General features: G+C 37.7%; 1 protein-coding gene across 3 annotated transcripts in view; it reads left to right on the plus strand.

The window, feature by feature from the left end:
* FBLN1 (fibulin 1) overlaps window positions 1-26,785 on the plus strand; it is an 83,310-nt gene that overhangs the window by 48,163 nt on the left and 8,362 nt on the right. For 2 of the 3 annotated variants that reach the window (XM_042890469.1, XM_042890471.1), the window contains exons 15-16: window positions 9,814-9,956; window positions 11,933-12,064. In XM_042890469.1, coding sequence (XP_042746403.1) covers window positions 9,814-9,956; window positions 11,933-12,064 — 275 coding nt within the window. Of the gene's footprint in view, window positions 1-4,511; window positions 4,965-9,813; window positions 9,957-11,932; window positions 12,065-26,785 lie in introns of those variants that run through there. The other variant, XM_042890470.1, reaches the window with a different exon arrangement.

Here is a 26,785-nt window from a genome sequence, read left to right on the forward strand (position 1 = left end):
GCTTGGTAATTTTCCAAGGATAATTATGAGTTACCACTCCTCACAATAGGACTTAACGTGCTGCACTGCCCTTGCCAAACACTTCTTGTTATCAAATTGCATAACAATTAAATTCCCTTTATGTGACACTGAAGTCAAACATTTGTAGTATTTAAGCCAAGAAAAATAGTAGTAAAGATAAAGAAGCAGTTATGGTGGTGTGTGAAAAAAAAGTATCTGCACTGAGCCAGATTGGGAAATATTTTCATATTTTAAACCTGCCTGTGTATTACTAAGATTGTCTGTCTCTTCTCATTATTAGTACCGGCTTTTAATTGCTTAGAAAGATGCCAAAATGTAACCAACGTCTGAGATTTTAAATGCCAGGTGTCTGATGCAGGCTTAGGTTTTGGCAAATTTCTTCCAAAGCAATTCAGTTATTTTCAGGAACAGGAAAGATAGGCAGAAACAAGTTGTTTCGTGTGCATGAGAAGGTTGTTTTTTTGTTGTGTTTTTTTTTGTTTGTTTGTTTGTTTGTTTTCTTTTTAATTTAACTGTTTGGAGCAGAAACCTGAAATTGTCAGGAGATTACTTTTGCACTTATCTTCGTGCTTACCAAAAGCCTCTGAAATTTTTGAAGTAAAAAAATTTTTGCATAATAGCAGCTAGCTTTTTTCATAATCCTTAGAAAATAAGGACCTTGATGTTAATCAGCCCTTATGTACCAAGATAGGATCAGGTCTACCAGAGTATTTCTGAAAGGTATTTAACTTTTGCTGCAAATTCTTCAGTGATAAAGATTTCTCAGCATAACAGAGTTATAGAAAGGGACCTCAAAGATCATTAAGTTCCAATGGCAATTGTTCTCTGTGTCTGACCATCCTTCTCAGTGCAATTTAAATTCTCTTGTCTGTAGGAAAGTATTTCTGTTTTAGGAGCACACAATTCTCTTCTCATTCAGAAGACATGATCTACTTACAGCCCATAAAGCAGTCTAAAATGCACATGTACCAAGACTGTCTTAGCCTGTTCCCACATATAAAGCAGCCAGATCTTCCCTGGAATGTTAGCTCCTAGCTGTCCTGGGCCCAACACTGCCAACCTTGACAGCTCCTCAGCATCTTTCTTTTGAGCTTTTACAAGCTAGGCTTAATGAAAGGTGTTTCTAGTACAAGTAAGAGAAGAGCCAACTCACTAAGAAGGAAAGGCATACTTAGGGCTGAGGCTGAATGTAAGGAGGGCCAGATCTGAAATTGTGATCAGGAGAGGAGAATTAATCTGGGAGGTGCTTGAAGAATGGAAAGTAAAATTGGGCAAAACAATACAGAGACAAGGGGGAAAGAAACCGTGGAAATCAGTGCAGAGTCAGCACTCAGCTCATCTGGACCTTAAGGTGCGGTGCAAACTGCTGATATAAGTGAATGCCTTTGTAGTGGAGTATGTTGTAGGAGGTACAAAAGATAGTTGCAGCTCTGAAAATCTACAGTGACAGATTTTGGAAATGTGTAGTGTGTAATTTGCATGGTTTGTCATTCAGCAAGTTGAGATAGTTTCCCTACATGAGGTAAATTCCAAAGCCATAAACCCTGCTAAAAAAGTTCTTTTCAGTGTATGAGCAGTTGTTGTATACCACTCAGCTTCTTCTGGTACAATATAATAAACTGCCTCTATACCATGTGAAAACCAGACTCAGAACTTAACAAGAAGAAAGGCAAAATATTTTCTTATGTAGGAAATGTGATATTCATTCTCTAAAATAGAATCTTTTTGGTTTTGATAGTTTTATTTTCATTTATATGTAACTGATATTTGGTACATAAAATTCGGAATATCTGTAATTCCTTGAAGCTAGTATTTCATTGAAGTAAAGAAACTCAGTATAAGAGAATAGGAAGTGAGCTAAGTAATCAGAAACAAATTCAAGAATAAGCATTCAGTAGCACTGTACACTTATTTTTCTAGCCCGTGCTCCTCATTGCACAGATCTACAAGGATGCATTTATAACTTCCTCACTGCCTAGTGGTGTGCATTTCTCTGGCAGCATACCTGTACCTCCTCCAGCCCATCCCTTCTCCTGCAGGTTTCCCTATGATCCTGGGCACAGTATCCGCAGTATGATGGTCAGGCATAGAGACTGCATGGCCACTTCATCCTTCTTGAGATGTCAGAGAGCTGGGACAGCACCCGGGGTCTCAGGCTGCTCATTCACTAGCTACTGAATACTCCTGCTGTATGATTTTCTTCTGCCCATGAAAGGTGGCATTTACATAAGATCTAGAGAATACACCATGACTTAAATGCTTGTTGCTTATAACGTTTGTGGTGCATGACCCCAGAATGAACTCTGGCTCTTGAAAGCAATAATATTTGCTATCTCTTCTTTGTGGTTATTTGAAGGAACAATTAGCACACATTAACTAAACCTAGAGTGAAGTGTGCAGTGTGTAAGTGTATACCACAAAAGAATAAGATAAAAGATGCTGAATTTTGAATAATTCTTAACTCCTAGCCCCAGGCACATCTGTCTCCACAGATACCTTTCTGAATCAGCACAGTGTCCTTTTCCAAGTCTTATGGAGGTTTTTCTTGTTGCTGTTGTTGTACTTTAAAAAAATCTGGCTATTGCAAAACATTTTACATTTATAAAAGAAAGTAGGTTGTAGCACTTTCATGAGTATACATGGGCTTCCAAACAGATTTACATGGAGAAAACAATTTCAACTAGGAAATTAACTGTGTTTTCTTGTTTCATTATTTCAACCAAACCAAACAGCCTCTGGCATAATTTGCTAAAGCTGAGTAATTCTCTTTTGTGGAGTTAGTGATGACATTTCAGAAAAGATTGCAGAACTTACTGTACCTGAAAATATTCCTAGAGAATCCACACTTAATTAGATAGCCATCCTGTGAAGACTTGTGTTTGCTCTTCACACGTATGAATAAAATTAAAAATGCATTTAAGCCTTCAAAGAATTGCTTTGTACTTTGGTTTGCAAGTGATGTTAAAAGAAAACATACAACTCATTAACTGAAGAACTGAGGGTGCTTTTAACTACTCTTTTTGAAAATGCATATTTTGCATATAATGAGCCACAGTTCTTTTGATACCAGATATTCCTGATAAAAGCTTAATTTTATATATCAAAATCAAATAAATGAAATAGACAGTCAGATTTCTTAATACATTGTGAGGGAATAAGAAGCAAACTGTCCTTTCTGGCTGGAGCATTCCTTTGTAAAGAAATGAATAAGCATGTTAGGTTCCAAAATCTCAGCATGTGGACTGAATATTGTACTAAGATTCTTGTATATACTTTCATTGATTCATAGCTATTGTGAGGCAGAGTTGGAGCCGTGCTCATAACCTGATCTTCCTGAAATTTTGTGAAGTCAACATCCAGCTTAACTGTCTGTCTACCTCTACTTCCATTATTTATCAGAGAGCATATTTGGATACCAATTTTAATTTGATGAATTGGGCGTATTTTTCATCTGAAATTCATATAATCTTTCCTTTTATGGAATATTCTAAACGCTTCTCAAATCCAACTTTACTTCTTTCAGTAGCAGGAAAGGATGAGATTTTTTTCCTTCCTTTCATGAAGATCTGAATTTCTGGTGCTGACACTGGGACTGAGTTCAATGTTTGCCAGCCTGTATGGGTGATCTCTTTTACTAAGATGGATTTGTTGCTATAATATAGTGCTCAGCAACAGCATTAGCAGACCAGTATTTCCTCACTCATGAGTATCATTCCTGTGATTTGATCCTGCCTAAGAGTGTACTGAATGTGTAGTGTATATGCTGGAGACATCAGGCTGTTGGATTTTTTCATTTCTTGCTTAGGAGTGTGTTAAAATGACTTACTTAGGTTGATTCTGCTCATGACACAGAGAAACACTCTGCCATCTCAGGAGAAGGAAGAAAGCTTGTTTTTAAAGCAAGTAAACTTGAACATATAGCAAGGGATCAATTTTTATGTTCTCCTGAATGCTGTCAGATAATGAATGTACACAGTGCAATATCTATAGTGCCTCTTCTCTAATAAATATCAATGCTTTCTACAGCTCTACTTCTAAACCTACACTGTTGTTTTCAGAATACTTTGATCAGCCTTAAAAGCCAACCCTAAAAGGACATCCAAACACAGCCAACTCACCAGTCACCTAGGATCATCTCCTTTATTTAATGTATACCCAATCAAAAAGATAGTAAAACTTAAAGGTAAAAAAACCTGATGTTCTTCTTAAAAAGTATAGTCTGAGGTGCCAGACCCAGTCCATCTGTGTTTGCAAAGAAAGAGCAACACTTCCGAAAATGGCAACCCTCCTTCAAAAGCACTAACTACAGACAAGTTCATCCTTATTTAATAAATGTCCATTTGCTGTATAACTGAGCTGCCAGGCTGAAGAATGGATACAGTATGCAAGTCAACATATCTTTTCCCATCCCCACTGCCCTTGCTTTCCTATCACGCTTGCTGAATGTACGCTAATCTTCCTCTTGTCTTGTGTTCTCACTTTTCTTGCAGTCGCTGTGAGCGCTTGCCTTGTAATGAAAATAAGGAGTGCCAGAGCCTGCCTCTGAGAATAACCTACTATCACCTCTCTTTTCCTACCAACATTCAAGTACCCACCGACATTTTCCGCATGGGCCCTTCCAATGCTGTCCCTGGGGATAAAATACTGCTGTCCATCATCAGCGGGAACCAGGAGGGTTTTTTCACCACAAAAAAAGTGAACAACCACAGTGGCATTGTGGTCATGCAGCGGCAAATCACAGAGCCCAGAGACCTTCTTCTGACAATTCAAATGCAACTTACCCGCCATGGAACTGTCAACACATTTATTGCCAAACTTTTTGTCTTTGTCTCTGCACAGCTTTGATCTCTAACTTACAGGCATAAGTGACTACATTTCTTCTCTTGAGAGTAGCTTGTTTTTTTTCCCTCCAATTTTAATAAAGTTTTAGTTCATCTGTTGCATGCTGCACTTGCATTTTATTTACCACGATCATTATAGTTCTTCACTTTCCCTCATCACTGAACATCCCAATTTTGAGAGATTTTCTGTCTACTGAGCATCATTATAAAAAGCAGAAATAAGTGCACATGAAGTAATTATCTGAATATTCTGAAGACTGAAACTATTCAGTTGCTTCACTCAATAGTGGAATTGGTGTCATCTGAAAAGACACAACTCCATATGCTTAGGTCTAAATATTACAAACAAAATAGATACATAATTTGCTGAAACAAATTTAAAGAGTTTCATCATATGGGATATATATATATAATCAAAGTGAATCAAAATGGCACAAATTAGGGCTTTGGCATCTCAGAGATGCCCCAGCACAGAAGTTGCTGTGAAAGCATGGAGCCAGATTCTCAAGTTGCACTAGTTGTCACTGCTCTGTTGTAGCTAGTGCACCTGTGATGATACACACCAGGTGCAAATCTCACTTCTGTCTTATCAGGATGATATAAAAAAGAATCTCCTCAAATAAGATGTATTTTAGACATTTTTTCATCCTCTTTTCTGTAGAATTTCCATTTAATTTTACAACTAATGATGACAAAATAGCAATGTACTCCTAGCAACATTAAGTTAGTAGCAGGGATTCACAGGTTATGTTCTGAGAAGTATCAACAGGAATATTTGAATAAGATATTAATCTCATAAGTTTTTAATTTCTCTGACATTCAAATGAAAGCTGGTAAATTTGAAACTCTAAAGACTTTACCTGACAAAGTAGCAGCCTTCAAAAGTCAGCTAGAATTCTAATATCCAAATCTTTCTTGCCTTACTTCTATGATATCAAGAGCTGTATAGACAATACAACTGGATTTTTTTCTTAAATCCTTTCGTACTTTGACTTGGAAGAGGAATTATTTTACTCTTCAGTTCTTGTATTGATACATATCAAAAGCTCAGTCCCAGATGATCTACAAATCAGTGTTCATTAACACCATCCTGGGCTCAATTTCTTTACACAGACAGAACAGTCAGTTGACAGATGAATGAGGAATAATCAGGGTCAAAATACATATTGAGAACATCTACCTATGTAAATACAAAGAGCCGGCAAGATACAAGGTTAGAAACTGGAAACCTCCTAAATTAAGTTCACAAATCTTATTCACCTGAACCCAGGAATTTCTTTATTTGAGATCATGGGCAGCCTGATCCAGTGCCTGATTTAGTGGTTGGCAACCCTGCCCTGCCAGGGTTAGAATTAGATGATCTTTTAGGTTCCTCCAACCCAAGCCATTCTATGATTGAAATGATTATGATTAGCTGCAAGCTGTTGGCTCTTAGGCTCATTGTAAACCATGGACTGGACTGGGACATGATTGCAGCACTCTGCCAAATAATTACATATTCCCCACATTAAAGCTGGGATAAGCTTTATCCCAGCTGGCTCACAGGAGTTCAATTTCAACAAGGAATGCCAATGTTTAATGAGTGTTGATGCATACTTATAAAGCTTCCGGAAGTTGCCAGTGAGGATAGAGTCCCCACATTAAATACTGAAAGCACAATCCCATTCTACTTCAGCTAATGGGATTTCTTGCTGCCCCAGAAGATGCTTGCATATAAATGTCCTCTGGCTGCCAGTTCATTATGAGGCCATAATTAAGTAGGATAAAGATTCAAAAATAACATTTGTTTTAGCAAGCATCAGTTTATATTTATTTGGCAGGAAAAGAAGAGAGTGTAAGAATCTGATCCTCAGTGTTGTAAAATTCTACCATATTCTGTCATTTCATTGCATTCAGCAATTAACTCAAGAATACAGAGATGCTGCAGCATAGATAGAACTTCCAGGAAGACGTAATCATATAGCGCAACTTATGTGTGTGGGTCTTTCCAAATGAAATCAGGGCTCCCATTCCAAAGAACTTATTCACTGAATCCAGAAGAGAATATGAAAATGAAAGACACCAGACCTCAAGAAGAAAGAAAAAAAACTGTATTCAGGAAAGCATTATATGTAAAACAATCAATGCAACTGAACTATTTCTTATTTTTTTTCTTTTCTAAGTAAAAAAAAATCTGGAGGAGATGGCTGTTCCAACATTCCAATTTGTGACAGAGAAGGCAACTTCAAGGAAAGATTTGAATAAATAAAGCATATAGAAATAAATTTTGCCAATCATAGCACCCACATGTAGATTGGAGGGTGTGGACATCTTCAGCTAGCTAAAATATCAAATTTTGTGTAAGGGCAGAGCACATCATTAGTAGTAAATATTCAGAATTTGGAATGAACAAAGACATTGTTCAAGAAGATTCCTAAATATGTGCAGTCAAACCATTGCAAGAGCAAAGTGTTACCAAGTGCATTCTGGATAAACTGAGTGCAAAAGAAAGGACACCAGAGAAGGACAATTTAGGCAGTAGAAAATGAAAGCACAAACTTAAGTTCATCAGTGTGAATGGAGCACACACACAAAAGTTGAGCGATTTCTAAGAAAAGAGAGAAAAGATGCAAATAAATAGAGAGGACACAAAAACCTTGCCATGTATATAATTACAAGCTGGAAGGATCTATACACTGGCTTTAGTTCGTTGCTAACAAGATCACTTCTGGTCATTGTGATCTTCTGTTTCCTAGGTACACACGGGGTACCTAATTCATGTCAGAATACTTTATTCCAGTGAATCAGAAGGTAGAATTATGAACGCATATATTACTTAAGGCTTAATTGTAAACAAACTAATGACTTTTTTGGATGAGAATTTCAGAAACATTTTCATTTGTCAAATGTTCAAGCTGAGGTTGAGGGTAAAGCTTCCTTTCCTTCCCAGGAAAGAGCAAAAGTACTGTGACACTGAAAACTTCATACACTCCCACCAGAATGGTTTTGCATACAAATCCTCATATCTAACAATAGCTTTGAAAATTTAAAATTCTGTATGTATTGTACCAGTACTTCATTAGTTGTAAAAGCCTAAAAGGAATTACACAAGCCGTTGGTTAATGGTGCCCCTCAAACCTTTAGAAGACCCCATTGTTATTCCTTATATGTTATGTAAAGCAAAGACTACTTTCAGTTCAATGTTTCAGGATTCTTAAGCATGCTATTGGAAGTAAAACTAGCCTGACTTAGCTGTTATGACCCCTGCACAGTAAAGACTCTCTATTTGTTGTATGTCTGTGCCTGTGTAAGCATCCACTAAACTCCCATATACACAGTAGGAAAAAAAAGAGAGGGAAATACACTTGGTTGATGCACATTACCTCTGTTCTATTTCTTATGTATTTTGAAATAGACCACTGGAAGTAGTCTGTACAATTTATCTCTTCTTTATTGCAGAGATGTAGGGTCATTTAGCTGCTGGAAATTCTTTCCTAATTTGGCAGCTGGGTTTTAAAATAAGAGAGTACAATCTGCTGTTGTAGGATAGACAATGTCCATATATGCAGAATTAATGCCATCATGAGGCATTTCAGCAGAAAGCCTTATTCTTTTCTAATGTTTAGGAAATCCTGAAATTTTGTACCTGAATAAGGATAGGAAGTAAAGGATCTCTCTTGATCTGTATCTCCATTCTCTAGCTTCACTTCTCACTCTCAACTACGGAATGAGAATAACAAACCAGCAGACGTAAATTAATTGAGCTTCATTCCCATCTCTTGGAATATGCCAGTTCACATTTGTTGAAGCATGATTTCCTTTTATTATTAATAAAACCATAAAGGCCCTTGAAACACTTTAAAAAGATGGCTTCTGGGTGTGGGCTTGGGTAACGCATTTTGAAAAGAGCAAGAACCATTTGTTTCTAGAGGCTTCCATTTTTGTTTCCCATTTTCTCAGCGAATTTTTCTTTCTTTTAATCTTTTAATTCCCTCACTCTGACACTGCAGTCTTTTCTTTCTTTTACTTAGAAATATGAAGAAATGGGCAGGTCAAAGTTGAGATCATTTGTGGGGCTTAGCCACATTGTAAGTCCCAGCACAGCCCTTTCATCTTTCATGAACACAGACTGGGTATTGTGTGAAGTTCTTGAACTGTAAGTGACTTTAAATTCACTCTGGTGGACAAGGGTGAGAAGAAGCCATTTAACTTTTAATAGACTTTCAAGGCCGAGTGAGCAGCTGGTTGAGATAGAGTATGGAATGACCCTTTCCATTTCCCCAAACTTAGAATTCAATCTTTGAGGTTTTGAATAACGTGGTTAACTTTTACCTCTTCCAGTTTCCATTTCTCTGTATTTTCTCAGTTTAGATGGAAAGGGTTGTGTATGAAAAAGACTGAAGAGAGGTTTTTCTGTTTCTTGCTGAACAAAATATTGGGAAAAAAAAAAAAAAAAAAAAAAAAAAGTGGAACTTTCTGAGATATCCTGCCAGATTTCCAGAATGGGAACAATTGTTTCTGCTTTATATGACTGATATAAAATTGAATACAAGGAGGCTTATGTAAGTAATTGTAGGTCTACTGAAATTGGTGAGACCATACCAAAGCAATGCATGTGAGGACCTGGTTCTGTTGTAAGGTGACTTTACATGGTGTCTTATACTACAGTTCTCCCAAATTTTACACACCTGACTTGATGAAATGGGTTTGAGGTGATTTTGACTGGAACTCTTAGTCAGTATTCTTTTCTTGTTTTTTTGGGTGTTTTTTTTTTTTTTTTTTTTTTTTTTTTTTGGTGTGTGTGTGTGTGCTTTTTTTTTCCCGTGGACTAGCAATTCTGCTAATCTGCTTTTGTCAATACTTTTGAGGAGCTGGATGAGTACTTGCATCAGGTTTCTAGCTCCCTGGATTGCAAAACACACAAAAAAATAATTTTCAGAACATATATGCATCTCTCTCTTGTTTCTCTTAGTGTCAGACTTGAAAAGACAGATACTATCCGTTGCATTAAATCTTGTCGACCAAATGATGTCAACTGTGTGCTGGATCCAGTCCACACAATTTCCCACACTGTCATTTCACTACCCACATTCAGAGAATTTACAAGACCTGAAGGTAAGCGGTTTGTTCCTTGCTCCATTTAATAGACTACAGCGTATAAAACCTCCACCGGAAATCCTTGCCTAAAGCCAGACTAACTACCAGTGCAGTAAAATGTTTGCACAGTTCAAAATTATAGTGTACTATTCATTTAATTAAAACCTTCAATATCCAGGAGTTTTAATTTTATGGGGCAAAAAAAGTAAATCTGAGCTCTAACTCATACGACCTATCAGTCTAAGGAAATACTGAGTCTGAAGTCCAGTTTACCACATTTACTCACATAATAGCAGTGTGCCCCATTGCTTTTTCTTCCCTCTTGCAGATTTTACTGTAGGAAGTAGGTATTCCTTATACTTTTCTCATCTGTTTACAGTCTGTTGCAAGCTATTAGCAAGTGTCTTGTTCCAAGGATATGACCTTTGTCTCCATGTAGGTCCTAAATCAGAAAATGTAGTATGCATTTATACATCAAGAACTGTGATTTGCTGACTTCTGACCTCTGAAAAATTTGTGTACATTTTCTAGATATAAAATGAAGGGAAAATTCTATAAAATAAAGGAAGGGAAGGATTGGCCAGAAAGCTTTCTAAGCTAAGATTTTCAAAAAACATCCCAGTGAACAAAGAGTTTTCCATCCCCATGTGATGCACTTTAGTGGGTATTTCTTTGATTCCTTCATTTTCCATGGTACCTGAAAGCCTTTATGTCCTGTAGTTCCAGAAGGATTACACTCACTTTGCTTAATTCACATAGAAAGAATCGATCTTTTGCTACTTGCCATTTGTATTCACTTTCAGGCAGCTTTATTGGGATTTACCCATGCATCAAGAAGTGGAATGACTGCCTTCATCTCAGCTTCTTTATAGGATGAACCACTCATCAATTTACTGTGTGATGAAGACACAGGGAGAGAATAAAGGGAGGGAGAATAGGAAGATCATTCTTAAATTTCTATTTCTTATCCACCCAGAGTCTCAACCTTGATTCTTCAGGAAACTGTCCTAAACGAAAGCCAAGGCTGATTCTTCATGTCTCTATCAGTCACTCTCAGTCCCTTCCAGGTAGGGACTGAGAGCAGGGCAAGAGACATCCCAATCCCTGTTCAATTTAGACTCCAATAACTTTGATGCAGAGGTCTTCTCTAAAGAGTACTGGGCATGCTGTCTGTCTTAGCTGGCCCTACTTTGCAGAAAATGGAGGAATGCTCTGTAGCCACCTTTATTACCATACACACTCCATCTGTTTTACCAGGTGTACTGGCAGCAGAGCTAAGGATTTAGCCCAGGACTCTTCCCAAGCAGTTTGCTCAGTAGTCCATCATGATTTAATAACAAGATATAAGATTTAGCAATCTGAGAGTAATACCAGAGCCCAGAAGACAATCCTGAGCCATAATTCACTGCATGGCCTTAGGTGAATTATTACAGATCCATGCTTTGGTTTTATCTTCTGTAGAGCAAGGATAATAATGTGAATAATAAAATTTATCTCCCTCACGTAAGGCTTGAAAAATAGTTTATTAATTAATTTATTTATTTAGACCTAAATTGCTCCTCCAATTCTTAAAAAGACTCTACAGTTTGTAATACCGATACCTTGTGTAACTGCCTAAGATAATGAGAGTTTGAAGGTCTACCTGTTTGGTCCCTCTTCTCCCCACCCTGTGGATCCTTAGCACTGTCCTTTTTATGTACATGCTAGAGGTCTGATGCAATTCTAAGAGTGATCTTTCTGGACTCTAAAGTAAAACTGTTTTGGCTTCAGGGCTTTTTGGATGGTACAGAGGGAAAAAATAAATCCATCTGAATGTTCTCATCCCCACAGAAACTCTTTCTTTCCATTTTAAAAGACAAATGAGAAGGAAAGAGAGAGGGATATTAGTCTTCCACTGGCTTTGAGAATAAGTCATTTTGTATCAAATGCTGTTGGGTTTCTCAGGGATATTTTCATTACTTCTCAGTATATTCTGTGATACCTTTTATTTGCAGAGATTATTTTTCTTCGTGCCATTACACCTACATATCCGGCCAACCAGGCAGATATCATATTTGACATAACAGAAGGAAATTTAAGAGAATCCTTTGATATCATCAAGCGTTACATGGATGGTATGACAGTGGGTGAGTAGTCATTTCTACGTACAATACAGTTTCATATTTCAATAATATTGTAGAACAATGTCAGAGATTTGAGTAATTCCTTCACACCTTGATTCTCAAGGCTCCACTGGTTTAATGTTCTCTTTCTCCAGTCCAGTCTGACTGATTTGTACTCATATAACCTTTTTAAAAAAAAAAAACGAAACAACTGTTCTTAACATAAGTGGCCTAAACCATAATTTCAAAAGCATTTTAGATTTTTTTTTATTTTTCAGAATTAACTCTAACTGCAAATGCAAATGACTTAGCTTTAAAATTATGGGATTTGGCTATTATCAGCAACCCAAATGTAAAGCGGATAGTCTGTCAGCAGAGAGACTGTAAATTTAATTAACTCTTCTTTCTTGTTTAAACAGCATAGCATCAAGGTTTTTTTGGATAATAATTAAATTTTTATTGCCAGAATAAATTTTCTGAATCTGTTCCCTATTTTAATGTTAAATAACAGGCTAGTTCAAGTGTAAATTAATATCACTTTCTGTTGAAGGTAAAAGGGATCTGTCAAATGCCGTGCTTTACAATAAATTTGAAAACCCGAATGAATCATAGACATTTGATTTCCAGCCTCATTTTGGCAGAGGGGAGGTTTACTGGTGTGTGTGTAGTCATGTGCTAGACCTGCAACTCATCACATAGGAGAGAGAGGCTGCAGAACAACATGGGATTGCATATTATGAAAGGTTTCTTCCAGAGCAGAGCTCTAGGATGAGAGAATGAATATACGAGGGCTGCTCTGAAGGTAATGCCTCCAGTTTTATTATGTTGGCCCACAGTGTCAGAAGCAGATGTTGGAGGCATGGCAACAAGGGTTGAACATTTCCACCATTATTCCGTTACATTTGGTTGCCATACAACAGATGGCAGCAGAGGGGCAGTCTGGAATGGCATCTGATGTGGAAGGTGTCATTGAATTCCACCATGTGGAAAAAATGGGACCTGTTGGCATTCATTAACACTTGCTGAACGTTTGTGGAGACCAAACAGTGGATGTGAGCACAGTGAGGCGGTGGGTGGTGCATTTCAGCAGTAGTGACTGGTACAGTGGGTCACCTCCATGGGTGCAGATTTTTACAAGTGCAGCATGTAGGCTCTTGTTCATTGCTGGCAAAAAAAATGCATAGTTAATAGTGGTGACTGCATTGAAAAATAGTGTTTTGCAGTTGAGAATTTGTTCTATCAAATGCTGCTACTGTGCTCTTTGTATTTGCTGTAGCTTCCGTGGAAATAAACAGGAGGCATCAATTTTGGAGCAATCTAGGTAGCAGGTGTGCTTTATTAAAAAGTAATATTTGATTCCACTATATTAATGCTTATTTATGAAAATAAAGGATGACAGTTCCCAGTGAACATTTGTGCTTCAGCATGTGAATGTGCAAGATTTGCTCTGCTTTAGACACATGCTTCTAGGCATGCTAGCAGTGTTTGTCTGGATGGACACAAAAATCATTGTTCTTCCACAAATTTTGTGATAAGCCATATTCAGTATGATCTGAAGGTGGCACTGTTGCATTTCAGAAGCATGATAGTACAGTGTCAGCTGTACAAAGGTATTATGAACTGTAGATAAAACAAGTCATTAGGTTTATATTTCGTTCTTTATCAAACAGAGGTATACATGTGAATGCTGAGAAAGAGGGAGAGTCTGTTAAAGCAGGACGATAAGATTACAGATTTCAAGAACTGGGTTGATTCTTTAAAACAGTATAAATGTTATCAGATCCCGCAATAGTTACAGTAGTTTGCTTTTTGTGCTATGTGCTTCTTTCTGTCTGAAATAAGAAAGAAGGATGTGTTTAGAAACTTGACTGGCTAAGGCATTTGCCTGAGGGAAATGTTTCCATTTTGAATAATAGGACTGCATGTCAATGGTATTTTACTTGGTAAACTGGATATATGCCTCACAATGAGAGATATTCCCTGTTGAAAGGATATGATATATGCCCAAATACAGCTCTACTGAAGAATTGGGCAACAGTTTCATCACCTCAGTTCCCCCATGTGCAAAATGGAGATGATATAACATGCCTACTGTCTTAATTAATTCTTGTATGTAAGAATCTTAATTAATTCCTCTATGTAAAAGTACTTCAAGATTAATGGATGGAAGCTGCAAAGTAAACTGCCTGCAGCAGAATTGGAAAAGAAAAATTAAGCCCTGCCCCTGGAGGGCTAGGGGCTCAGGACAGCATGTTGTCTGGTGGAATTAGGATTGCAAATAATTGTGCCATCAGCAGTTCTGCTGTTCCCATCATAATATCACTTTTCTTGTTAATAAGAATCAGAATGTAGAAGTCTGCTAGACAAATAAATAAGACTGCATCCTAGTCTACAGGAATTAACTATGCTAACTCCCTTTTTAAAAAAAGGGGAAGATTTTGCATAATGATGGAATAAGAGGAAAGATGTAGGTGATATCAGAAAGATTTATTGGTTATCCCATTAAATTAAAAGAATGTAAGAACTATGGGAATGTAAAATACGGAATTTAGCAGAGCAAATGCCAAACTAGCTGTGTATCCAGCATCCAATGGTATAACAGATGAGTATTGAGGAATTTTTCTCCAAAAATAATGACTCAACTATTCTAATCATCAGTTCATATGCTTCTGATTTCTGGGAGAGCACATCTGAACTTCTTAATGACCACTAATGGACAATCTGTTCAGGTTCTTTTAAAACTTTTCTTTGCTTCTTAAAATACGGAGGAAAGAATGCATGTACCCTGATAATGTGTTATAGATGCATGGGTAAAAATACTAAGGTTCATCTTTCATTCTGTTGTAATATTTCAGGAGAAATTATCAGAATATCAAAGCTATTTTATCTTACAATGGAAAGTAAGTCGCCATTAGATCACCATTTTCTACAAGAGTAAGCATAGAAAACCTCTACAGGAGTAGCTGCATTTAAGCCATGTTTGTGTTAATGGAAACGAACAATATGGTCTTATAAGTGTAACATTAAAAAATGAAAACATGCAGTTTTCTTTTGGAAAAATGCTTAGAGAGAGGGAGGGTCTGTGAAAGATGGATTTTCAGAAGGAAAGCGAGGACATAGGCATTGACAGAAAATTATGGCCTGAAGAGAGTCAGATCATCAGTTTTAGTCATTATCCCATTAAGTTGACAGTGAGCCATCAAAGAGAAGATGTAAAGAAGCTGAGAAATATGTAGGATTGGATGGAGAATGACTGATCAGTCCGGTTTGTGATTTGCTGATGAAGAGATGGGAGCTGAGGTCATAGGAGGAGTGTAGGAGCAGGTTGTGAGGAAGGAAAAAGAGCGCTGGAAACAAAGGAAGGATTTAGGTTAGAAGAATAAAGTACAAGCTTTCCCAAAATAGCTGTAGGAGGAGCCACCACCAAGACAGGAGATGAAGGAGACAAGGACACTATTGCAAAGTGAAAGAAAGAAAATATATCAAACAGGAATCAATGACCAGCAGTAGCAGAGGAGCCAAAAGAAGTAAGCACTGACTGCAACAACTAGCTATTCTGCCCTACAGAAAGTATCTTCCAATGGAACAAAAAGTATCTTCCAATGGAACAGAGGGAACAAAAGCCAGCCTGCTGGGGTGGCAGTACATAGACTCCATGAAATCTGAGAAAAAAAAAAGAGAAAAAAAAAAAGAATTGTGCTCACAGTTACCTCCAATATTTCTACCCAATTGTATTAGAATGCCAGACTCCTTTCTTTCCTTGTACCAAAAGTGCTAGGCTCTCTGTTGCCTGGTGTCGTTACAGGCCAAGGGGCCACTGAATCCAAAAGATTCAGCTTGAAGTTAACAACTGCACATCACTTGTTAGCATGGGTGGGAGAAAAAAAGAAGCTCAGACCTATCCAGTTTTGTTGTTTTTTTTTAAAGCTTTTATAGACTTCTCTCTGCATTCCTCCTTTAACCAGCTGTCAGTGAAAAATGAAGAATGCATTTTCAACCTGTACAAAAATGTCCTATTAAGGCCTAAGGTATTATCAGATACTATAAAACATTTTTGCCCACAGCTATGCATTCATTTCCTTAGGTGACTGTAATACCACCTTGTAGTCTGGTAAACATCAGGAAAGTTTTAAAACTTCTTAATACAACTAAAAGTACTGTTGGCAGGATGAAATCTTCCCCACCACATTTGATGGCAACATAAGCCTATATTTTTTTGCTTGTTAAGCAGAATGATACTATTCTTAGCAAAATCCAGAGCCAATACGATTAGGAGAGCTTCCCAGGGGTGTTGTGCTGGTGCTTGAATGTGCTGATATCATCAGTTGCTTATAATTTTACAGATATGCACTACTACTCTCCATAGTGATTGGTGTATACATGCATTCATATTTTTCAAATGATACTGTTACTGGAGGTATAATTTATATTGTGCTACTGAATGTGTTTTTCAGCTTGCAATGAGATCTAGGATTTGTTCTATGGTTTACTTAAAACAATTATTTGAGGAAGTTTAATTTATCATCGTTCCTGTCATTTATATTCTTCTCTGCCACCAAATAGCAAGAGACAATGATGTCAGTTACATTTGCAAGGGTTCCACTGCCGAACTCTGTCCCCTTTCCAGGCTCTTTTCCATGTGTGATAGCTCATGATGTGACTGTCGAACCATTACAGAGAGTGTCTTAACTACTGGTGTTGCAACACTGGATTTATTGGTAGTCTAATTTTCACTGTAATACCATGATCCTTTAGTATATTCCAGAGTCTGGACAGAAACATTTTAAAAATGAGTCAAAGGTAAACCAAAATAGATGGCAAATGTAATTGTGCTTGCAGGATCCCATACTGGTTGGATGTGGAAGTAGGAAACTGAACACTTTTTTTCCTTTTGGGCAAACCTGCCCTTAGCACGAAGACACTTCAGTATCTCACAAGCAATTTGTCCATTCCCAGTTACAGCAAAGTGTTTTCACAGTCAGCATATGCATGTTTGTGTGGCCTGTTAAATTCAGTCGTTGGGCTACTAAACATGGGTTTTGACCTTTGAAAGGGGACACTGAAGTGCCAGGCAAGTGCCTTCACATTTCTCTCTGCTTCTGTATGCTGTTTCTCTGCTCTCTTTACCTTTCAGCCAGAAGCTGGCTGGCTCTTACTGTGCCTTTGTACAGTATTTAGCCTAATGAGATCCTTGGACTGATTTGGGCTTTCTGGCAGGGAAGTAATGCTGAAAGTAGCAACTCACGTACAGCTGCTTTGCTGCACTGAAATTGAGCCCAGGTGAAGGCAGAGCCGGAGTGTCCAGCAGAGATGCAGTGTTTGCAGGGGCAAGGATTTCAGCACATGCGTTATCTTCCCTTGTGGATACTCTTACTGGAAAGTAAGCAACAATAGCCAACTTTTGTCATGACTATAATGTCATTAGCATGAAACAACAATGGTGTCTGGCAATACAAAAACGATGCTGTCCAGTCATTCACAAATAGCACACAGAGCAGTGACATAATTCAGCAGGTTTTTAGACAGGCTCTTGCAGCCTTACATTAAAAAAGACACAAGCCCTTTCAGTATTTTTGTTCTAATTGTAGCCAGGCTTGCCCCTTTCACAATAGGAGCCCCTCTGCACAGAATATCTTGCGAGTTTTTTTCTATACCCGCTTGCCCTCTCAAAATTAGTAGCTACGCATTTGCAACTTGGGTGCCCAGAAGCTATTTGGTAAATGGGATCCTAGATTTATTGCCTGAACCTGCCCTTCTCAGATGCTGCTGACTGCACTGTGCTGTAGTCAGATCTCTCAAAACCCTCCCTTCCCTCCAGAAAAAATGGTAGGCTGCAGAGCTCTTCTGGAGGCAAGCAGGCATCTCTAGCAGGAGGTGAATTTTCATTTCACAGCTGAGAATTGCTGAAAGTTCTTTTCTGGTGAGAATGAGTCTCGTGCTGGAACCAAATGTCATTCCTAGGGCCAGATTTTGCTCCAGTACATTGTAAGTATCTGCTTAATCCCACTTTTCTGGGATCAATATTCATTTCATCCATTGGGTAGGAAGATGTAATGTATTACAAAAGCATTAATCCAGTCCTCCTTTGATTACAGTTTTCATAATCCAGACAAATAAATAATAATACTGCAACTCTGACAAAGTTTTGTGAGCTGCTGCATGAAGCATAGATCCTGCCAGCTTGGGAGAGAAAGTGACTGAGTCAGAGAAGAGCTAAAGGGACTGCTGAAGGTTGTTGGCTCACATTGCGTAGCATGCATTTTTTGGTACTAATTTCAAACTCTGGGCAGAAATATTATATGAATGAGTGAATAAAGCCACATTTGTAATCCAATACCAAGAAACATATTATAGAATTCCTCTTGCTTTGACCCAGTTTAAAGAGTACTGGAAAACCTGCTTTTCTGAGGATCTCCAAGTGTGAAATATTTGTTTAGCACATTAAGCTACTTTAGCTGCTGCTCCTGAGTTTGTGTGTTCATAGTAGGAATTTCACTCTTGCAGTAGTTCCTACACCCTATAAAAGCTGGAGACAGAAGATAAGAAACTCAAAGTATATCGTAAATCTTTCCCTACATGATGCAAAAATGCATGGCGCATATAAAAAGAACAATTTTATTTTTAAAGGGGCCAAATGTTGTGGTGACCTCTTATTTCAGCCTTATTTTCTGAATTTAGTCAGGGATTAATCCACATTTACGTTCAGAAATGATCTTTTATGAAAAATTCTGCAAATAATGCCAGCAGAGCTGTTGGCTCTACATGATGACTGAGCAGCTATCCAAAGGCTTTCATGGCAAATCCTCAGGATTAGGTACATTTTCTTCCTTGATAGATTGAATCACAGAGCTATAGCATGCTGTATGCCATAATGTGGCTCTTTGCCAAGAAATGTTTAGGATTACAAAAAATTAGTTGCCCAGGTGCCATGGTTATATTACTGTATCAAAACTTGGCTGAAACTGAATAATGCAGTAATGGGATGAGGTTGGGTAAACCCAGCCACTCTCCCTTAATGGACTAACTACACGCATGTTAAGCACTTAGGTGTTACTGTGATGGGCATTAAACCTCGAGTAAAAAGGACTGTGAAAATAAAGTATCAGGAAGCTGATATATGTAATTTTGAATAGTTTCAAAGTCTGATTTTCAATTCAGCCTTAACGTTTCTCCACCTGTTTTTGTAATACATAAGATTCTTATGCTACACAAAGTGTGATGCATTCTCCAAGGAGGAATAGGAAGGATTAAAATATTTATGGTGGAAACTATTTTTTAATGAGACTACCTCGAGTACAGTTATTGCATTTTAGGCGTGAGTGATTTCACAGCATTGTCAACATTAAAAGCCATTGCAAGTTTTGGCTGGAAGGCAAACCAGAGATCTAAAAGCACTCTGAGTTTGCCAAACCAAGCTAAGAGCGCATCTCTCTGAAGTTATTTGGTATCCTTAATAAAGATCATAGTATTTGTAAACTAGCCAAACCTCAGTAAAATCAAAGGTTGTTTTTAATTCTTTCATAATACCAAGGCTCCATGTGATCCAACATGACAGATAATAGCTTTGAAAACATTTACCATTTGTTTCTGGCCAAAAATAAATTAATACCATGAGGCCCTCTTTATTGCCTCTTTATTTGATGCATTTCAGCAATCAAGGCTTTCTAGAGAAGCCCAAGTGTTAATGAAACAACTTTGTCGAGTAGTTGAAGGATACATTTCATAATAAATTGAATCCCAAATTTCTAATCTGCTGAAGAAGGCAAAAAGATCCTGTTTTCTTAGGTACAAGCTGAAATGCAACTCATTTACTGTAATTTCTTTCTTAATTTTCCTTTATTCAGAGATAAAATGAAAGAAGGTAAAAAATTTAAGCTAAACTAAAGGAAGACCTGTACAGTAGGTGAGAATTTCAGAGATCATGAGTACCTGTAGACTGTTAGACACAATTATGAGATCAGATTTTAAATGAGAGCCTTGTCTTTACATGGTTCCTAAATGATCACTCTGTCCAAGAGACACTGTGTACATATTAGGCATGTGAGCAATAGCTATCAATGTTACATGCTCTTCTTTTCTGAGGGGTGTCTTCCTCTAGATCTGATACTCCTTTACATCTTTCGGAAAAGGATCCAGTATGTCTCTGAGCTGTGCTGTTAAACTGTTGAACAGACCTGAGGACAGACATTTTGCTTGATTCAGAAATAATGTGTCACTACAGTCAATGCTGCACCAACTGACCCACATCATTAGGAGTCATGTTCATGCTATTGGTGCAGTATTCACTGTTTCAAAACCTGAATTGCTGTTGCCTTTTTGTTCCCCAGTAGGAAAAACTGATGTTGTAATAAGGGATCTGAAGTTCTGCTGATGCTCAAAAGGGAAATCTCCAGTCTACATTTGCAAAAATACTCTGGCCTTTTCCCTTCTGTCAGCATTAGTGTTCTATAGCAAATTTCATTTTTGTTTATCTTTCAGGTATTGATCCAAGAGAAGGGGTGGAGGATATAGGACTACTATTTTTTATCTTAAGCCAACAGAGAAATGTGGCTTATGAAAATGTAATTGTACATCTCCAAACTTACTTCTATAGCACTTTATAAGCACTTGTTTTCTCAACAGTTGAAAGTTCTTAGGAATTTGAACAAAGATCTGGGAGAACAATATTTCAAAAGCACATGTTTTTCAAAATCTTGTCCCAGATACTTCAGCAAAGATTTGTACAGCAGTTACACTCCTATGAAGCAGCTCTGCATTAGCATGGAAACCTTGAAAACGTTGGGCTCTAAACTTCATTCTCCTAATCTATTCTTTTATGAAATGCTTACCATCAAACTTGAATGAAGGTCTAATTCACAATGTTGTGAGGGCAATATACTTCAAAGCAAGAGGAAATCTATTTCAGTACTAGCATTTTGATTAATGAGTTTTCTGAATCCTTTAACCGTATTTATGTTTGTCAGGTGTGACAGTTCCAGGATTAATGATATCTTCAGAGCTATTTTTCTGTGTATGGTTTGATGCCTGCAGTGATGATTATCATGAAATATTTCATTTTCCAAAGAACATCCACTTATTAATAAAGCAGATTATATAAAAAGCTATAGAATGCCACATAGCAAGAGTCTGCATTGTTATTGTCACAAATAATTGAGAGAAATATACATAGCTTTCACATACACACACACAAAAGTGATAAAAAAAAAAACAATGAAAAGGTCTGTTAAGCTTTTGAAAGATGGAGGAATCTAAGGTGTGCATTAACCTTCTGAAGTCAGCAGACATCTGGTGGACTGGGAAATACCTGCAATTTGACAGCTAGATTGTGCCTTTAGGCACAGTCATGAACTAGGGGAGTGGAGGAACATACTGCGTGTAAGACTGCCTACATGTGCACAGCCTTCTGTGCTGAAGTGCAACAAGAAGGGCTTCTACAAGTTCATCAGTAGTAAAATGAAGACTGCCCCAGTTGGGGCAGAAAATCTTGTGACAAAAGACATAGGGAAAGTTTAAGTATTCAACGCCTTCTTTTCTCATTCTTTACTGATAAGACTGGTCTTCAGGAGTCACAAGACTCTCAGAACAATTGGAAGGTTTGTAGCAAGAAACCCTTGTTCTTGTTGAAGGGGGATTATGGTAGGGAGCATTCAAACAAACTAGACTTACCAAGGGTCTGTGAGACCTGTTGGGGTACGCGCACAAATACTGAAGGAACTGATTGATGTCACTGCAAAACCATCCTCAACTGTTTTTAAAAGACTGTGGTGATCAACAGTTCCTGAGGACTGGAAGAGAGCAAATATCACTTCAGTCTTCTAGAATGGCAAAAGGAGGTTCTGTGGAACTACAGCTCAGTCAGCCTCACCTCAACCTCTGGGAAGGTGATGGAGCAAATCCACATGGAAGCTATTTTCAAATATACTGAGGACAAGAAGGCAACTGGGAGTAGTCAGCAAGTGTTTATGAAGGGAAAACAGTTCCTGATCAATCTACAAGCTGTCTACATAGAGATTATTGGATGAGTGAAAGAGAGGAAGAGAGCAGATGTTGCTTTAAAAACTTTAGCAAGACTTTGAACATTATCTCCTTCAACAGCTTCACAGGCAACCTGAGGAAATGTGGACTATATATGTGGATAGTGAGGTGGTCTGAAAAAGAGCTAAACTACAAGGCTTAGAGTGTTGTGAACAACAGCATAAAGTCCAGCCAGCAGCCAGTCACTAGTGGTGTATCTGAGGGATCAACCAATACTGTTTAACATCTTCTTTAATGACCTGGATGAAGTGCCAACAGTGCACTTTAAGAGGTTTGTAGAGAACACAGAATTGTGAGGAGTGGCTGATATGCCAGAGGATTGGACTACTGCCCAGAGAGACCTTTGCAGGTTGGGGAAAATGGGCTACTAGGAATCTCATGAAGTTTGGTAAAGGGAAGTGCAAAGTTTTTTCCCTGGGCAGGAATAATCTCATACTCTAGCACAAACTGGAAGCTGACAAGCTGCAAAGTAGCTCTGGAGAAAAAGACCTTTGTGTCTTGGTGGACACTGTTATCATGAGTCAAAGGCAGGCAATAGCCTCCTGGTCTGCATTAGGAATGGTGTTGTCAGCAGATTGATTAAAGGATGTGATCCTCTTCTCTGGTAAGACATCTGAAGTGCTGTGTCCTGGTACAAGACAGATGTGGGTATAATCCAGAAATACATGCTGAAGAGGATCAAGGCACTGGAGCATCTGCTGTATGAGGAAACTCTGAAAGCTGGAACTGTCCTGCCTGAATAAGAGAAGGCTCAGGGAGAATCTTATTGATGTGATGAGGGGAATAAGGAAGGTAGAGTTAGAGTCTTCATGGTAGTCTCAATGAAATGGCAAGTCAAAGGGTATAAACGGAAATACTATAATTTCCATTTACACATAAGAAAAAAATGTTTTTTTTGTTTGTTTTGTTTTGCTTTGTTTTGTTACTATGAAGGTATTTAAAATTTGAACAAGTTGTGTCTTGAAGTCTCCATGATTGGAGATGTTCAAAACCTGACTGGACACAGCCAAGAGGAACATGTTGTAGGTGACTGCTTTGAGAAAGAAATGGTAGGAGGCAGTCTTCAGAAGTGTCTTCCATTCTCAGCTACTCTGTTATTTTGACTGTGGTGTTGAAAGCATGACAAGATTGCTACAGAAACATTTTGTAGCATTTACTCTATGAAATGCAGTAAGACGTTCTCTAATGTGCGACGCCTGAAGTGTTAGATTTTCAAATTGGAATTATCAAGGAATCAAGGAATTATCCAATATCAAGGAATTATGCAAGAGGATGTTCACTTATCGTCTACTCAGGCATGGTATAGGAGTCGGTAACTACTCCAGTAACTAGCTGACAGAAGTCATTTAAGGATTGGAAATCATTACATTGACACAAACTTTTAGAATAAAGAGAAGCTACTAGGAATGGAATTTAATTAAGCTTTAATTCATGCAGAGCTTTAATAGCATTTTGATAGAAAAAAAAATGGATAAAATAGCTCAAACTATATGTTTTCTGTTTGCAGCCGGTCTGTCAGTTGTTTTTCAACCTTATTGATGAAGTTTATGCGTTTGTAATGAATACTGAAGAAGAAATAACCCTTTCCTTATAAATCTCAACATGAATTCTTTGAATTGAGGTCTACAGAGCCAAAAAAAAAAAAAAAAAAAAAAAAAAACCTAAAAAATTGACCTGTATAGTTTTTGCTTCACACAGTAGATATGTATTTACATGTTGTAGACTGATATAGTCTGGTATTCAAGCCTAACCTGCAACTTGTCTGTGTTGTCTGTGGTTTGATCCAAAGAAGCATTTACTCATGGCTGGATTTTTTTCCTGCTCATTTCTGGAATGATCCTATCACCACTGCCTTTTAAAATAGCCACTGCAATATTCATTTCCCTAACCATAAACTTCCTAATTGCCTGAACATCTCTTCTGAAACGATGACTAGGCTGTTAAGTAACACTGATGCATCTGAGGTGTTACTCTTAATTTTGAAAATCTTGGCCAGCAGTATAAAGCAAGAGGCCTTGAGGATAAAAGCAAATTTCAAATTATAGTTCAGATCTTGCATTAACATGAGGAGAACGGCCTTCTTGTATTGCTTAAGGGAAGCTCATAAGCATGCTTTTCACCTACAAAAAGTTCATTGCACATTACAACTACTGTGCAGATGTTTGAGGCTAGTTTCCTTTAACAGCCAAACAATAGCCTTAAATTCCAGGAGGCTGCAATGCTTCATTTTTGTAGACTTCATGTTTGCAAAGCTGTAAAAAAGACCAGAGAGCTTCTTGTGGGGAAACAGAATTAGAGATCTAGGAACAGCCAAACATGGGACTTCATAACATAGGTACAGATTATTTGGAAGTTACTATAAAGCCCAATAAAATAATCATTTCATGTTCTAAATGTTCATTCCAAGGACGAGGAAAACAGGTAGAGAAATGGTCTCTCTTGTAGGTGTAATTCATCTGAGATGTTCCATCTGAACAAAAAAGACAGCACTAACTCTCACCATATAATAGCACATTTTCTTTCTGTGAAGAACCTTTCTGTGATATTTTTCAAAAGGGCCACAAATTGTGATGGACTTCAGCTTTCACTTACAATCACATCTGTATTCTCATATCCTGAAGATTAGGAAATATGGGGGGGAAATGGATTTCATTGTGCTCTTAAGCATCTCACGCAAAATTTTATGATTTTATTTATCTCATTCATAATCTCTGGAATAGAAATGAATATATTGCTACCAAAACATCACATTCTGCATGAGAAATCTTACTTTTTTTTTTTTTTTCTTTTCTTTTTCTTCTAGTATGTATTTCTACCTTTCTCTTGTTAACCCTTATACCCTGCTCAGATTTTCAGTCCAGCTCTCCTGTTTGCCTCACTGGCTTGTACTTGATTAGGAATTGCCTGGGAATCTCAGAGTGAGAGACCTAATAAAACAGGCTGTGCATCAGCCTGGTGAAGCTTCACCACACACAGAACTACCATGTGGATCCTGGGAGGTTCTGTAGTTTTCACAGTCCTTAGAACCTTTGCCATCTATGACTGTATTTTCTAATGGAGCCATATTCCACACAGAATTCATGTCATATTTAATATATTAAATTTCAGTTAATTCTAAGTAATGCAAAATATTCTTTTTTTTCTTTAATATAGTCAGTATGTCCACTTTCATTAGAGTGAATGAAGACTAGCTCTCAATTGTGCTGCTAGATTCTGCTTTGTGGAAGTTGATTTTAATAATACATGGCCAGGATGCAAATGCAAATGCAAATGCAAATGAAAAAAAAAAAAAAAAAAAAAAAAAAAAGTACTAGCTGTGAGTGGTTATTTTGAAGGAAAAGTGAACAACGAAATATGCTCAGACTTGTTTGTCTACCTATAGTATTTCAAAAATCTCATCCTTGCTATTTAGGTAACTTTTTACGCAGTGTTTATTTTAAAACAAAATGAACCAAAAGGTGTGTTTTGTTCTATTTAGGGTTGGATTAATGTGTTCAGTACAGAATGCAGATTCAGAAAAGCAAATTGGTTCTTTTTTTCCACTAGTTCAAGCTCCTTCAGGACTTTCACACCATCCATCCCAAGTTCAGTCATTTTGTGGTCAGTTTTTAGTTGACCACAAATCATACAGGTAAACAATGTAAAAAAAAAAAAACTAGAAGTTTTTCTTTAGTAAATCATTTATTGCCAGAAAAGATGGCTAAACTAATACTTGCCTGTAATGTCAAGTGTGAAGTTTGGTACTAATGAGAAAAGAGTAATGCTTTGGATACAACTGATAGTAAAAGCTGAGTCAACTTGCCACCTGAGAAGAATCACAGGAAGGAGACTGTGTGTGTGTTATGAGCACAAAGAATACCAGCCTTCAGCATGTGATGACCAGAACAGAACAATGTAACTGTAACACAGCGTAGAGAAAAAGATGGGAAGGTGGTAAAAAGAAAAGAGAATCCGTGCTTGTTCCTTAACATAAGGCTTGCAGTGCTGTTGAGGGGATTGATGACATTTTTGATCAGTGTGTTTATTGTACTTCCCAGAGAGTAGCTCACAGGTTATTGGGAAGAACAGCATTTGATTTGGAGGTAGTGTGCACTGTTTATATGTACACAAAAACGCAGGCCTGCATACACATATTCAGGTATGAGGAGATTTACTTCAGCAGATCCCCTCTTCCAGCAGCCAACAAGTACAGCTCCCCAGTCATCAGCTGCACCCATTGCCTCTCTCTCCAGCCCCTGATCCCTTGCCCACTCATCTAACACTTCTCCAATTGATTCTGTGGGGGGATCTGAGGATTTCTTTCTGAAGAAGAGTACTTTTAAAAGGATGCAATTTATATTTGCACTGTTCTTGTGTAATTACAAATATAAACATTTGAATAGAATCAGGAATCTCCCCTGTGGAAAATCTTTTCAACCTTTGCCTCCAGAACAGAAAACATGATTAATTCTCTCTGCCAACCCTAAACAGCCTTTTCTAGTGGCAATGTGAAAATAAGCTTCATGCTCACTGTTTCTGCTTTGCTTTCTGTCTAGCCACGAAATCCTGTTAGAGGAGCTTTCTCTAGAGAAAATGCAAATGCAGTGTTCTGCAAACAGTGTAAGGAACACAATGACCCAGATTCAGTGCAAGTGTAATTGCTGCAGATTTTTTGGTTAGTACTGAGAAGAGAAGAGAAGAGAAGAGAAGAGAAGAGAAGAGAAGAGAAGA

The sequence above is a fragment of the Lagopus leucura genome, unplaced genomic scaffold (genome assembly GCF_019238085.1).
Source record: "Lagopus leucura isolate 7727_CA_CO unplaced genomic scaffold, USGS_WTPT01 Super-Scaffold_100159, whole genome shotgun sequence".
Taxonomy (NCBI): domain Eukaryota; kingdom Metazoa; phylum Chordata; class Aves; order Galliformes; family Phasianidae; genus Lagopus; species Lagopus leucura.